The sequence below is a fragment of the Uranotaenia lowii genome, chromosome 2, assembly GCF_029784155.1.
Source record: "Uranotaenia lowii strain MFRU-FL chromosome 2, ASM2978415v1, whole genome shotgun sequence".
In the NCBI taxonomy this organism is placed as follows: domain Eukaryota; kingdom Metazoa; phylum Arthropoda; class Insecta; order Diptera; family Culicidae; genus Uranotaenia; species Uranotaenia lowii.
In genome coordinates, this window is record NC_073692.1 from 41,610,347 (window position 1) to 41,625,607 (window position 15,261).

The 15,261-nt window shown below is 35.7% G+C and overlaps 1 protein-coding gene across 1 annotated transcript in view; it reads left to right on the top strand.

Annotated features, from left to right (window-relative positions):
• The first annotated feature begins 1,863 nt into the window (after window positions 1-1,863).
• The window catches only part of LOC129741310 (ATP-binding cassette sub-family G member 1-like), a 50,643-nt gene continuing 37,245 nt past the window's right edge, over window positions 1,864-15,261 (top strand). The window contains exon 1 of the mRNA XM_055733032.1: window positions 1,864-2,828. Within this exon, the coding sequence (XP_055589007.1) occupies window positions 2,504-2,828 (325 nt within the window). The 5' untranslated portion in view covers window positions 1,864-2,503. The remainder of the gene's footprint in view (window positions 2,829-15,261) is intronic.

Below are 15,261 nucleotides of genomic sequence, written 5' to 3' on the forward strand. Positions count from 1 at the left end.
AACGCTTTTCGAAGAATGAAGTATGAGTGTTCTGTCTGTTCGTCTGTACTGCTACTATTCCAAAAGACTGTAGTTGTTAATGTCAGACCGTTGTTCAACAAACATGAAGAAAAAAATCTACAACTTCAAGCTAAGCTCATATCTGTAAAATATTCTGTTTAAAGACTAATCGACAGTTCCATTTTTTTAAGGATTTAAAGAAAGATTCTCCAATTGAAAATTTTTTGAGAACATGAGGAGAACATTCCATGCAAGCGGTTTAGCGGAAATGAAGAATATTGTAAAAAAATGGGGGCTTATACACTTTTAAGGGGTGTCTAAATTAGACACCCCGGCTATACTCTCTTCCCGGGGGCTTCTACTCCTGATTTGGGGTTTGGTGTTGGTCTGGAGGCGTTTGGAACGGCTCTTAGGTCACTGAGGCATTTCTTTAGCGATTCTCTGGGTGTTATTTTTTCCGAAAAGCACTGGGCCACAAGATTCAGTCCTCGGACACTACACGTGCTCTCACTGGCCACACAATTTCCGGGTCGAGCCTTTTTTGGTACTCGAGAAATCTCTACCGAACCGAGCTTTGCAACGACGGGTTCAAAGTGTAACCTTTATGGGCAAATTTTGGGGTTTCGGGGCACGATTTTGATCTTCCGCTTGGGCGGTTTCACGGACTAACCCGTCCTATCTCTTCGGTGGTTCGCAGGCAAGAGACCTGAGTAATGGTTTTCTATCCCCTTTCCGGGGTTTTCTTTTATGTTGGGAGTTCGCAAACTCCAATCGAGACGCAAACTTCGAGATGTTGTGGAGTGCGTTTTTCCACACAGCGGTTCCCAAGAAGGATTAACCACCGCTTTGACCCCCAGCCCATTTACGCTCTTTACATATGTTTGTTTATTTAATGAGACATGATATTTTAATGTTACAATATACTGGTATTTGGGTGTCCAGTGTCCACTTTTCCTTCATTCACATGTAGAAACTATTTAAACTCGTAGTTTGGAACCATTAACGGGTAAATAATTGTCTAAGTTCTTCTCGTTTTTAATGTATTCAAATTGTGTCTGTAGGTTTGAATTTCTCTTTATTTGATATTGATTTATTACTGGTTTTTTTAACAAAGCCCTCTAGAGACTCCAGAACGCGCATTTCACCATCTAAGTACAGGAAAACACTTGGTCTAAGTGATTCAAATCCTATGAATATTCTACGTAAAGCGAAACGCCAGCCAGACACGTTTCTGCATTTGCAATCGACCGAACATCATATTTCTTTTTCTCTACCGATATTTTTTTTCCTACATTCAAATTGTACCGTGTCGTTCCACTTGTTGTTATTTGCCATTTTCATTCGATTTGTTGGCGCGCGATGACTATCATTATCGCTCCGATGATCATTTATTGACATTATCTGCTGCCTTGCTGCCTCGCTTTGCGTCGTCGTCGTCGCATGTAAGTGCAATGTAAGCAATGAAGTATGAAACAGCGAATCGAACTTGGGTTCGAATCGAATCGAAAGGTACCTATAGGTATAGGTAGGTATCTGGGGGCATCAAAATTTCCGCTCCACGGGAATCAAGATTCAAACGGATGGTGGATTCTATCCGATTGTGATGATAATCCGAAAGGTTGAAGGGTGCGACTTGACCCGATACCTACCACTACTGATTGCTGTGGTGAGTCGCCAGCGGGAAGTTTGGATTGAAGAAGACAGGGGGCTGATTCAAGAATTGCTGACTCAACCTGAACCATATCGTTCCAGTTAGCTCCCACCAACCTATTGACGTTTGAAGGAAAAAAAAAGATTCGTGCTCGAAGCGGTCATTATTGCGGAGACCATCGCCAGACCAGTAGTTCTTTGTCTATGGCAAGAGTTGGATCTCTCTCTAAGTAGACGCGTACTTTAGCGCGCTCTCTCGCCCTCTGTAGTCTGTTTACAGCCTACAAAACTCAAGCGCAAGACTGAAGAGTGCGCGACCTTATCGCGCCCAAAGAATCAATCGCTTTTTTCCGTTTCGTTGTCTCCATCCATTGCACTGCACTGCTGGCTGACTGATTGATAATGGAATCGTAGGGACTAGTCGCATGACGATTCTGTTTCGCGCTGGGCTGGGACTCAATCGGGAACTGATTGTAACAAACAACCCGGATCAGTCATTAGTTTGCTGGACGGCGTTCGGTTCGGTCGAGTGTTGTTCGAAACTTACGCGAGCGCGGGTCAGTCCAAAAGAATATTCGCTGAAGGCGAGGGTGTTTTGTTTTGCCCTTTTTGGTATCTTTTTTTTCGTTACGAGGTCGTAGGCAAAGTTCTAGCGATCGAGGGTTTAAATTTCCGGTTTGAAGCTTTGTCTCAAGATCGAAAAAGTGAAAGTTTTTACCCACTCTCCAATTTGTGATGTTCTAACCTTTGTGTGAATTGGAATCGACTCGATTTGTGTCAACTGGGGAAAAAGAAAGTGATTACTCATAGTACAAGCTGAAGTTACTAAAGCCCTCCAAAACAAAAAACAGTGATGGATATTCTGCAACAGGAAGTGCGGGGCATAGCCCTAGCAACGATACACAGCAGCAGTGAGCAGCAGCATGGTCCAGTGTACAACAGCACGACGGTGCCACTCAACAGAAAAGACTCCCGAAACCTGGACCATGTGATCAACAATACGGGACATCATAATCACAACGGAAACAGCAACAGCAATGGCACTGGACCCTATCAGTCCCATAACGATATCGAAATGTCCCACCAGGTGCGGCCGTTTCAGAATTTGCCGCCCTGCGAACCGGTAGACATCCAGTTCAAGGACGTTTCCTACTGCGTGAGCATGGGCTTTCGAAAAGGTAAGACTGATGCTAGCTGTGAAGATATTTAGTCGCGTAGAAGAACACCATTCAATATGGTCAGTGCTATGCTTATTTGATCGGATTCAATTTGGACTGTTCAAACTACGATTTTGGCTCCCTTCAAGTAGCAGTTACTTTAAGGAGTGTTTATGAAAGAAAGCGGACACGACCTGTTGTTTATTATAATAGTTAAATTTTTGAAAAAAAAAAAAATCTAAAACTCAGTTTGAAATATCGTAAAAAGTGCACATTTCAGCAGATGTCTGAACATTCAGAGCCTTTCGCCTTGTTTTTAGAGCGTTCGTAAATATTTTTGAAAATAGATTTTGTAAAATTGTATAGAACTTTTATTATGACCTTAAGTGCCTCTTCGAAGAAATTTAATCGAAGTTTTGCTTGGTGTTAGCTTTTGTACCAAGTTTTTCAAGACGCATATTGTTTATAGGCCAGTGTCTTTCAATATGTCTCAGTTTTAAACATTTTTGTTAATTTTTGATTTTTTCAATAAAATTTAATTTTTTTTGATTCAGCACGCAGCCGATAAACGGTATGAGGAATGAAGTGATAAGACCACAAATTGACTCAGTTAACAAAAATGAGTCATTAATTGTGACCAATGTAATATATGCAGAGCGTTCCACGGCCAAGATACAATTTTTGTATCCCGCTCACACTTAACCCTTAAAAGCTGTTCGGGTCAATATGACCCGAAGCGCACATTTCAAACCTCTTTATCATCATTCCAATATACTGAAGAACTGGGAATTTTGACAGACCAAGTATGTTTTATGAACATGATGATCAAGTTAACGACAAAAAATTAATATTTGAATTTTGAAAATCGGTTCATTGGTAAATGAAATACAGCTAATCAAAGCTAAAACTGGATGTCGTTTTTTTAAGTAAGTTTTTTTACTACCGGAAGATCTTAGATAGCGGTCAAAACTTTCATTGGACCCCAACATATCTATACATTGTCGGATAGATGGATTCTTTACGATTTCAAACATCAATAAAAAACTTAAATACAGAGAAGCTGTCAGAAGTTATGAGTACCTGTTTTAAAATAAAATTGGTTTATCGGACTTTTTTTATTTCTGAACCAGTTTCTGATAACCTGGTACAATACACAATGAATATAATATCATCAAAATCTGTTAACATTTACAGCCAGGAGAACGAAATCAAAATACAACTCAAATTTTCCTGAACGGCTCTGAAAAGTTAAACTGATGTACATACACTGTATCAAAAAATTGTCCGTACAGCATGTACCTTGAAATCCAAACAATCAAAAAGTGCACTTTTTCAGTCAATAAAAATACTACAATTACATCATTCGCTGCAGAAAACAGTCCTTTTTGTAGATCAGTATTAAAAATGTTTATGGATTAAACCTTAAAAATGATAAAATTCATTTTGTATAGAAAGTCCCAAAAACAACGTCAAAAAATTGTCCATACACTAAGGCCTTTGTAAAATATTAGTCAAGTAAACAGTTATATGTCAGTCTGTCAAACGCAGAAACGTGAGTTGAATCTCAGCAAAGACAATTTCCAGTGATCTGAGCGAAATATACGATAAAATGAACTTTATTTAGCATAAATCAGTAGATTTTCGTGTTTCCGGATATCAACGGGTTTTTTTTTGTGAAAAGCAAACATTTTCCCGTTAATTAAATCCACAAAAATTATCAAGAAAATGTCTGCTGCTTACAAAAAAATATTCGTTGGCATCCGGAAACTGATTGCTGACCTGAAGAATGACGATAAAAGCTTAGGTCGGTTCAGTATGTCCTTCAGAACTTTAAGAAGACTAACTCCCTGGAGACTACTCCAGGAAGAGGCCGCAAACTGAAGCTTACGGTTCGTCACCATCGCATAATTGTCAGGGAAATCAGTCAGAATCCTAAAATCAGTGCCCCGGAACTAGTTGACAGCCTGAAGAATTTTCAAAACATACAGGTTAATCATCAAACGGTACGGAACATACTACATGAGAAAAAATACCGAGGTCGTGTTGCTCGTAAGTAGCCGTTTATATCTGCTAAGAATAAGAAAAAGCGGCTGGAATACACTCAAAACTATGTCCTGGAACCGGAAGAGTTCTGGCAGAGCGTCATATTCAATGACGAAAGCAAATTTAATATTTTTGGGTCTGACGGACATGTAATAGTATGGCGTAATCCAAATACTGAATTGGATCCGAAAAATTTGCGACCGACAGTTAAGCACGGTGGTGGCCATGTAATGGTGTGGAGTGCTTTCAGCGCAAACGGCACCGGAAACTTGACATTCATTCACGGAGAAAAATAAATAGATTTATCAGTCATATTACGCGTCCACAGGAATATAAATATGATTGTTTGGTTCTGACCCGAAAATACGATCAAACCAACCATCAGCTTATACGAGCAGTCCAGCGAGTTAGTCTTCTTATTGTTCTGAAGGACATACTGAACCGACGATCGTGGCCGTTATACTATACTTGCAATTTCGGACAAGCTTTTACCATCATTCTTCAGGTCAACAATCAGTTTCGGGATGTCAACGGGTATTTTTTTTTGTGAGGAGCAGACATTTTCCTGTTAATTTAATCCACAAATTGTTGAAATCTACTGATTAATGCTAAATAAAGTTCATTTTACAGTATTTATCGCTCAGACCACTGAAATTGTCTTTCCTGAGATTAAACTCACGTTTCTGCGTTTGACAGACTGACACATAACTGTTTTCTTGACTAATATTTTACAAAGGCCTCAGTTTACGGACAATTTTTTGACGTCGTTTTTGGGACTTTCTATACAAAATTAATTGGATTATATTTAAGGTTTAATTCATAAACATTTTGAATACTGATCTACAAAAAGGACTAGTTTCTGCAGCGAATGATGTAATTGTAGTATTTTTATTGACTGAAAAAGTGCACTTTTTGATTGTTTGGATTTCAAGGAACGTGCTGTACGGACAATTTTTTTGATACAGTGTAAGTATTCGACACTTTTAGACTTTTGTTGAATTTTCGTTTTTTTAACATATTTTATGCTTCTTATGGAGGTAAAGTTGAATATAGGAAATTTCATGCCCTCTGATGAAGATTGCAAGATTGCCCGGTTATATCCGGGTTTGCCCGGAACAAAACTTGGGCACTCTCCGGCCCGGCCCGGTTGCCCAGATTTCATTGAAAAAGCCCGGATTTTGCACGGATTTATTCGCTTCATTTGGCAAATCAAACAATACAAAAATCAACGAACACATCCAAAGCGAGATTTTTTGAGCAAATTTAATAAAAATAATCATGAAATTTTTTTCGAAGCATAAAATACGATTCAAAATCTATCGATGAGTTTTGATCAAAAGAAAAATTTTCAATTGTTTATCTTGGTTTTTGTTGAGTAATTTCCAGGTTTAGAGAAAATTTGCCCGGATCTTGCCCGGATTTATGGTGGTCACTTTTAAAAACAAATGCCCAGATTTTGCCAGGTTTTTATATAAAACTGCCCCGTTTATTCAGCCCGGAAAGGTGCTGAAAAAAAATCTGGCAACCTTACCTTAGATAGAGAACAATTCCCAAAATCTATTCACAGACAAAACATATGCAAACATTACAAACTTTAGAGTTACTGTTGGAATGAATGTGATAAGTTAGCATGTTTCGAATACTTTTCTCAATCAGTGTACAATTATATATATTTTAATATTAAATGCATTATAGGTCATCAGGAATATTTTTGATTTAAAAAACGTTAAACAATGTCAACTGGTGTAAAATTTGTTTCCCTAAACACATTGAAACCTTTTATGTGAATGAACATTTTTTACAACATTTCATTAAAAGGAAATTAGCTTTTTTGTATAATTTTAGCTCGATTTAGCATTTTTTAAAGTTTTATTTTGCTGTATTGTGATGACTATTAGCAATTTTTTTTGTAATGTCTTAGAAAAAAATCTTTTCTAGAATATAGGAAGCGAATGACAGCTTCCTCTTTATGCTAGTATCTTTTTCCTGAAACTGGACAAATATGTATGCATTTTTGATTTCAGTATATATGGAGAACTTCATGAGGTCACTCAAGTTTGCAGAGAAAGAATTATTTCTTTAAGCAAACAGATCCGGCTCATATTGGAAAATCCAGATTTAAGAAAATCAGAATTCTATCCAAAAATAGATATTAAAATTAATGAATTCTTTTTCTTAAATTGAACGTCAACAAATTTACTCTCGATCATTAGCGTTCAATTTGTTTGAAAGAATAACTATACAGACCTCGTTCGTTTTTGGCAACATTTTATTTTGGCAACATCCGATTTTTGCACATATGCCAAAATCGAACGGATTTTTTGAACGACAATACCTTATAATTTTCGCTATAACAGGACCCATATAATTTAGACAAACGAATACGTTTAAATATAAAGACTTAATGAGGCAACAGTTTTCTAGAAAGTGATGGAGAATGACAAAAATAACACATATGGCGAAAAAAAAACAAACATCATAAACAAAACAAGAAACGTGCTTATTGCATCAAAAACATGATAAAAAAAAATTAAAAACTGATTAGAAATTGTCAAAAATGGACTAAAAATAATGTGAATGAAAATAATAATAGATTTTTTTGTAGTAATAAATGTATGAACAAGTTGACAAAAAAAACCATTCGAATCAAATGTGGTCTGTATCTTTTATTCCTCAATTCTGTAATTTTATATTGATCTGAAATACTGCTAAATTTCCTAAGAAAAATTGTATCGTAGTCAGAACATTGATAGCATTCGAATGAAAGTTTTACTAATCACACAAGTTGTTTCAAAGAATGCGACTGATAACTTATTCGAACAATAAGACCCCTAAATTTTCCAAAGATTGTAAGTTTTTTTTTTTCAAATCCATTAGGGGACAATGAGGATACTTGATCCCTGGGGATACTTGATTCCTTAGCTATATCTCCAAACTGGAATGTTGTACAAAGATCAAATGTTCTAGAAAAATGTGCCAAATGGAACAAAACAGTAATGGTTGAAGCTCAAAAAATTTTAACAAAATAAGTTTTTGGGTTATTGAACTTTGTTTGAAAAATTTCACAAAATGTGACTTGAAGATATTTTTTCATAATTTTTAAATGTTCCTAACATGGAAATATTATAACAAAAATATTTATTCCAATACATCAATCTTTCGAGTGTAAAATGAACTTCAAAATACAATATTTTCAAAGCGATGGAAAACTCCCAACTTTTTTCAGAAAAAGTTTTCTAAAATGTTGATTTTGGGTACAATTGATCCCTACTATATGGGTACAAATGATCTCGATATATTCTTCTTCTCAATGGATCGTGGTCATTGCTGATTACGAGATTACTCATATTTATCCAATAACTAATATTCATCCATCAATTATCTGAAGAAAGGGCTAAAATAATTGATTTTCTCTTGTTTAAAAAAAATTGCGCCCGAAAGTATGCAATATCATAAGGGTTGAGAATAAGCTATAGATTTTTTTTTCTGACAATTATAGATTGTGAAATGAGAACAAACATGACCAAAATAGTCAATTAACATTCTATCTTGGGGTTTTATTTGATTTTTTCCATGCATTAAGGCTTCCTGAATAAAGGATCAAGTGTCCCCTAACTTCAAAAATATCGCTTTTTTTTTACTCCCACGAAAATGCTAGTTCATCTACGAGTTCAAGTATCGTTCTGATTTTAGAAGCATAGAAACTTGAAGTTATACGCTGTCAGAAAATGTAAAAGAGTTCGAGTTGCTAAATTTTTCCAAAAAGATATGGTGAAAATAAGAAAAGGGGATCAAGTATCCCCACTCTCCCCTACTTATCGTTTGAAATTTCATAACTATTCAAAACTCTAGTATTACTTAGTGTCCAAGAAAGCTGAAGCTAGAGCTATACGTTGCATATAAGGATATATTTGGTTTCATTTTGCAAGATCATGACCGCAGAAATGTAAAAAAGTGATGTCAAAACCGTAACTTTCAATCAATGAACTGTCAAAATTATTTGAGTAAAACCAGATAAAATTCAAATAGGGGATTGAAAAGTTGACTAAATTTGGCACATTTTAGCATTTTTAGATTTTTAAAATACGAAACACATAGTTTTTGACGAATTTTTAAAGGAAGCTGTGTTATTCGAACCTTTAGTCAATTTGCAATTTCTCAAATTTTCTGACACTATAATTCACTTTTGCACTGGATTTTGAGTATATTAAGGCAAAATTTTCGGAAAAAATCCAAAAAAATTTATCCTTATGTGCAACGTATTGCTCTTACTTCAGCTTCTTGGACACTAAGTGAATATTGTCTGAAAAAAACATGTACAAAGTTTCTAAAACTATAAATTTTGTAAAAATCGGTTGAGAAACAAGAAAGATATAGCGGTTTTAAGCGAGAAGTGTCAAATTTACACTCAGGGTCTGAATAATAGGCTAAAGCTAAAGCTAAAAACTGTGAAAAAAAAACTCGCGGACTTCAATATAGAACACATCATTTTTGTTCAAAAAGTTTTTCTATTCACGAACATATTCTGATGGATAGATTGCTGATTCTTTATTAGGGGGCATCCATAAATTACGTAACGCTCCTAGGGGGGGGGGGAGGGGGTAAGCTCGAGCGTTACGAATTGTGACATAGGGGAGGGGGGGAGGTATGCTCATCGTTACGTAACGAATTTTCTATAAAAATTTCAGTTTCATCGCAGCTTTTTCATGTCATGCAATTTTTGCAGGATGATATGCAAACCAAAATCAGTGAATATTCGTGAAAAAACCGTTGCAAAACCGAATATGAGGTACATCTACCCCCAAGAACTCAATTCAACCTTAAGACGGAAATTTTACTATTTTTTTCTAAATTGATTTAAAAAATGCAATTTTGGTTATTCTGGCGAATATTACTAAGTGGAGTATATCTTGCGTAACAAGCTATGCTCTTGTCACAAAATAAAGTAAACAAGGTAGATCATCAGTTAACAAACACAGAGCAACTCGTAATAAGACAATCAATTTATTTTATGAGAGAGCAATCATCAATGAGTACTAAGAAGCGATTTGGATAGATATTAATTTTCCGCTTTGAAGAACGTTAAAAAAATTTACGATAAATTTTTTTTTAACTTCGAAAATCAGTATTTAAAAACGTGAGAAGATGGGGGGGGGTAATTATCAGTGTTACGTAATTTTCATAGGGGGTTATGTCGAAGCGTTACGATTTGTGACATACGGGGGGAGGGGGTCAAAAAAGTGCATTTTTTGCGTTACGTAATTTATGGATGCCGCCTTAGCACATTAAACAAAATTACACATGTTGAATCGAAGGAAGACGTTGATAATTGATTTGTTTCGTTATGTATCTCTGTTTATTGACCCTTCAAATATTCATAAAATGGGAACTAAAAGTAGCCCTAAGAATTATAAATAAAATTCTAAAAAAGTTTTGGCACATCGTCCAAACTTCCGGTTTCGCCTCTTAAACCATCGTTCGAATCCTTTTATGAGTCCAGGCAGTGTTCCGAATATCACTCATTTCTCATGAGAGACACTGAAACGTTTTCAACAGCGAAAGCATAATGACATTGCCTTAACCCTTGATAAAAAAGGACAGGCCACACTTCTTCTCATAGACTTTGCAAAAGCCTTCGATAGGGTGTCTCATAAAAAACTGGTTGAAAAATTGATATCCAAATTTTTATTCTCTGGATCCGCTGCAAAGATGATAAAATCATACCTTCAAGGACGTTCCCAGGCAGTTTTTATAGAAGATAATTTATCGAGTTTGACACCTATCGAATCAGGCGTTCCTCAAGGATCTATTCTTGGTCCGATTCTTTTTTCCATTTTTATCAATGACTTACCGTCAGTATTAAAATACTGTAGTATTCAGATGTTTGCTGATGATGTACAAATCTATTTCTGTTCTGAAAAGTCATTGCCAATAAACGTTGTTAGCAACAGAATAAATTATGATTTACAAAGAATTGATGAATGGTCGCGTATAAATCTGTTGCCTATTAACCCAGCAAAAACTAAAGCATTATTATTTAGCGGATCTAATAGGAATACCGAAGCTCCAACACTAAATTTGGCAAATTCGGAAATTGCTTTCACAAACCATGCTGAAAACCTTGGTATTATTTTTGACCATGAATTATCGTGGGACAGGCAGGTCAATAGACAATGTGGCAAAATCTATGGTTCTTTGAAAAGGTTAAACATCAGCACAAGACACCTTGACGTTGACACTAAGTTAAAACTATTCAAAAGCTATGTATATCCATTGTTCATCTATGGAGATTTCGCTTATTCAAACTGCTCTGTTAGGACCATGAACAGACTTCGTTTAGCATTAAATTCATGCGTTCGTTACGTTTACAACTTGTCTAGGTTCTCAAGTGTTTCCCACCTTCAAAAAACGCTGATCGGATGTCCCTTCGATAATTTTTACAAATATAGATCTTGCGTTATAATCCAAAGAATACTCTATAGCGGAGGCCCACATTATATAAAAAGTTTATTTGTTCCTGTGAGAAACTCTAGAACTATCAATTTTGTTATCCCATCGCATTCTTCAGTTTATTACAACAACTCGTTTCTCGTTAGAGGCATCTCGAACTGGAATAATCTTCCTACCCAATTAAAATCCCTAAAAACGAAGTCAGAATTCAAGAAAGCTGCACTAGTAAGATTCGCATAAATAAAGTAACAATCGGATAAGAATAGTAAGAGTCGATATGAAAGTCATCAGAAACTTTATGAGTTAGTTAGTTGAAATGAAATTCTAAACAAACCCTAATTGTAACACATAAATAAGATTTTGTCTTAAGTTACAAGAATAAATAAATACAAATACAAATGTTAAAATTGTCGGTTGGTTTATCTCCCAGTGGGGCAAAGATTGTGTTCGACAGCGCTGCTCCGAGAATCAAAGAAATAAAATTTGAAAGAGAGACGTTTCTTCTCCAGTTGGAATTCTCAACTGAGTGAGGAGCTACCTGATTTTCAGTTTCTTTTTTCAGTCAATAACTTTTCTTGCTCAATCACTCACTCACTCACTCGTTTACTGATCGATGATCGAATGCTGTCTGCCTGATACAACTTGCTTTGTTGTTGCTGTTGTTGGGGAGGATTAAAATAGTCATTCAAACACGCAGGCAGTACGTATGAACATATGTTTCTGCCGCTTTGCCAGAAAGTACGCAGGCAGTATGAACCGATGCAAGGCAGCATTGATTGAGTTTGAGTAAGTGAGTGAGTGGATTTTCGAATTGGATCTTGTATCAGTCAGTGTCTCAATCATTTCTGATACACCAGGTAGTGAGCTTGAGAGATCAACTTAGATGCGAGTCTGCTCTCGCTTTTGAATCTTGTTTACATTGACTTCGCATTGTCGCTCTGCCGATTCTCTAGGGAACAACAGGCAGCAGCAATCGACTTTGAATGTTTCCAACTAGAAACCTATCATGAGCGTTTCTTCCGAGTGATTTTCGGAAGACTGAGTCCAGGAGCATGTCGAAAAAACTGGGCCCTTATTCTGCGCCGCGCGTGACGTGATGATAGTCGAGTCACCCAAGACACTCTATTCCAGTAGTCGGTTTAGGTGAGGAACGTCACTGCGCATGAACTTTGTGAGTTCTTACCCTATTCTCGTAGTCACCGTGGCTGAGAATCGTCGCATTCATGTGACGATTCTAGGTGAGAATTGTCGGTACCTTTTGAGGTGGTGACAAGATAGAAATTTAATCGAAAATTTATGTATATCAGAATGTTAGGCTCTAAATAGTTAATTATACTGATGAATGTTAGTTTTGGAAACAAAATGTGACAAATTTATTAGCAAAATGATTTTTAAATATATTGAATCTTTCTCATTGCTATCTAAAATATGTAATTTGAATTGCAATACTGAATGGAAAGAATGGTCTACTAATGAAATCCAAAATTCAGTTTTAATTGAAATTTGATTTGCGAAACGTTAAAACGACGAAATGACTAAAACATTGAAAATCAATGTACTTTTAATTTTATTTTCACTTCATCAAAATTATTGAGGTGAATTATTATAAAAATAAATTTGGGCAAAAATCTGGCTTTTTTCAATGAATTCCGCCCAACCGGACCCGACAGAACTATTTCCATATTTTGCATTAAATGTTTGGGCAATAATCTCGAATGCTAAGACTAGATGCTTAACAGATTAAAATTTTAAAAATAAAACTTCTTATTTTATTAGAAATGTGGTATTGAAATAAACATGATTTAGAATATATTTGAACATTATTTTTACATTGAAAATACCCACGGATATAAATTTATAAAATTTATTTTCCTCTGAAATCCGGACTCTTCTTTCCTCCAGGACCAAAACGGATTGCCGCATCTTATCACCTTTAGCATATCGTATAATTAACGGGAATCGTCCTTCAAATTCCAAAACACTCCTGTCCTTTTGGTTAGCATAAAAGTCCCGACCTGGAAACCACAATCCACAGTTCGATGCACAAACCTGTTTTTCTCTTCCAGCAGCTTTTTCAAACCGTACGTAAACAATTTGACGATTGGCTTAGGCGATCAAGATTTTCCTATTCAGGAACTGGAATTCAGTTGATAGGTTCCTCCCAGCAGTGTTATTCTAAAATGATATTTTATTTAGATTTTTTGTTTTTCCTCTGCCGCTTCCGCATATTACTCACCCAAAAAAAAACAATTCGGTATTAGCGGTGCTTTGTTTCATCCAATTTGGAGCTTGTTAGGCTCAGTTGTGATCGCCGAAATTTTATCCTAGGACGTAAAAATTGACCGTTTTTTTCCTTGAGCAGCTTGCTGGCACTATAAAATCCGATTGCCGCCTTTCTTTGACCAAAATTCGAACTAATAACTTTGAAATTAATTTAAAAAAAAAAACCGAAGTGTGACAAAATCAAAACAGCACCGAACAAATTCGACCATTTTGACAGATGTGTTCATTCGGTCACTCACCTAGAATGAACCTCTGTCACCTTACTTGCTTCGATTCCGGGAATAAGGTGACAAATCTCACGGTGACTTGAAGTGAGGTGACTATCATCACGTCACGCGCGGCGCAGAATAAGGGCCCTGATCTAACTACCGCGTGTGTGTCCGTTAGGGTGGCAATGGATGTATGGAAAAAAATTCATGATCGAATTTTAAAAACCACCTTAAAAATTTTGATCATTAATCTAAAAAATTGCCTCAAAGCGTCAAAAGTTTCGGTTTTTTTAACCTAAAAAATCAACAAAGGGGGGGACCAAGGGAATCGGAAAAATTGAAATTTTAATTTTTATGATTAAAATGCATAAAACTTAAAAATCTGGAGTCATCTCGAAAATTTTTTATTTTAATTTTAAAATTTTTAAAATAAAAAAATCCAATCAAATGAAACTCGGTAAATCAAAATTTTAACCTTGATAGAAGTGACTTAAAAATGCGTGCAGCAAAGAGATTAAGTGTTGTCTCGAAAAAAAATTTTGGTCCAAAAATTGACTTCCTGTGACTTTTTGGCCATTTTTGGGAAGTCGATTTTTGACCAAATTTTTTTTTCGAGATAATATGAGATCTTGACGTTTTACGCATTTATAAGTCATCCTGCATCAAAATTAAATTTGCGGTTTTCCAAATTTCCTTTGGTGATTTTTGAAATTTTATAGGGTTAGAACACTATATATTGAACACCATCTTTGGGATTCAATACATTTGTGGCCAATAAATAATAACGAAAGGTTTTTCTGATAAAATTTTGAAAGCGTAGCTTAAGCTTATTTCTCAGCTACGAATCGATTTATTTTTTTCGCGGGAATATGTTTTGAAATTATTATTTAAGCCTTTTTATTCAAAATTACTTTTGTCCCAATGATTAAACACAATGATTCAAATATTGAACAGGCAATGTTCTAATTATTGAAAACGTAAACATTGAATATCATTGTATATATTTAGGGGTATTTCGCTTGATAGTATGCCTTGCAGGGGCTATTTGGGTTGAGTTAGCAACCAAGAAACAGTTTGTTTATATTTCCAAACCCCAACCGATGTTTGTTCAATAACTGGTACATGCATTTCTTTACGAAACGAGTACTGCAGGATTGAACGTTCAATAACTGAAACATTGGCGTTTTCTGTGATCCAATGGTTGAACACTTTAATTTGTTAAATTGTCGTAGATTCATAACACTAAAAATGTGATGAATCTTATACGGTTGCGAAACTGATTGTCTCGTTCTCCAAATAAGACTCCAACATACACAAAACACATTAATTAAATGACAGTTCACACGAAGCCATGGTGTCGGTTATGTGGTGCTTTGCATTGAAAATAAGCCAAACTCATGAATCTAAAGAACGTTGGTGAAACTGCGGTGAATCCGTGCACCCATGGTGGATTATCTACATACATACAT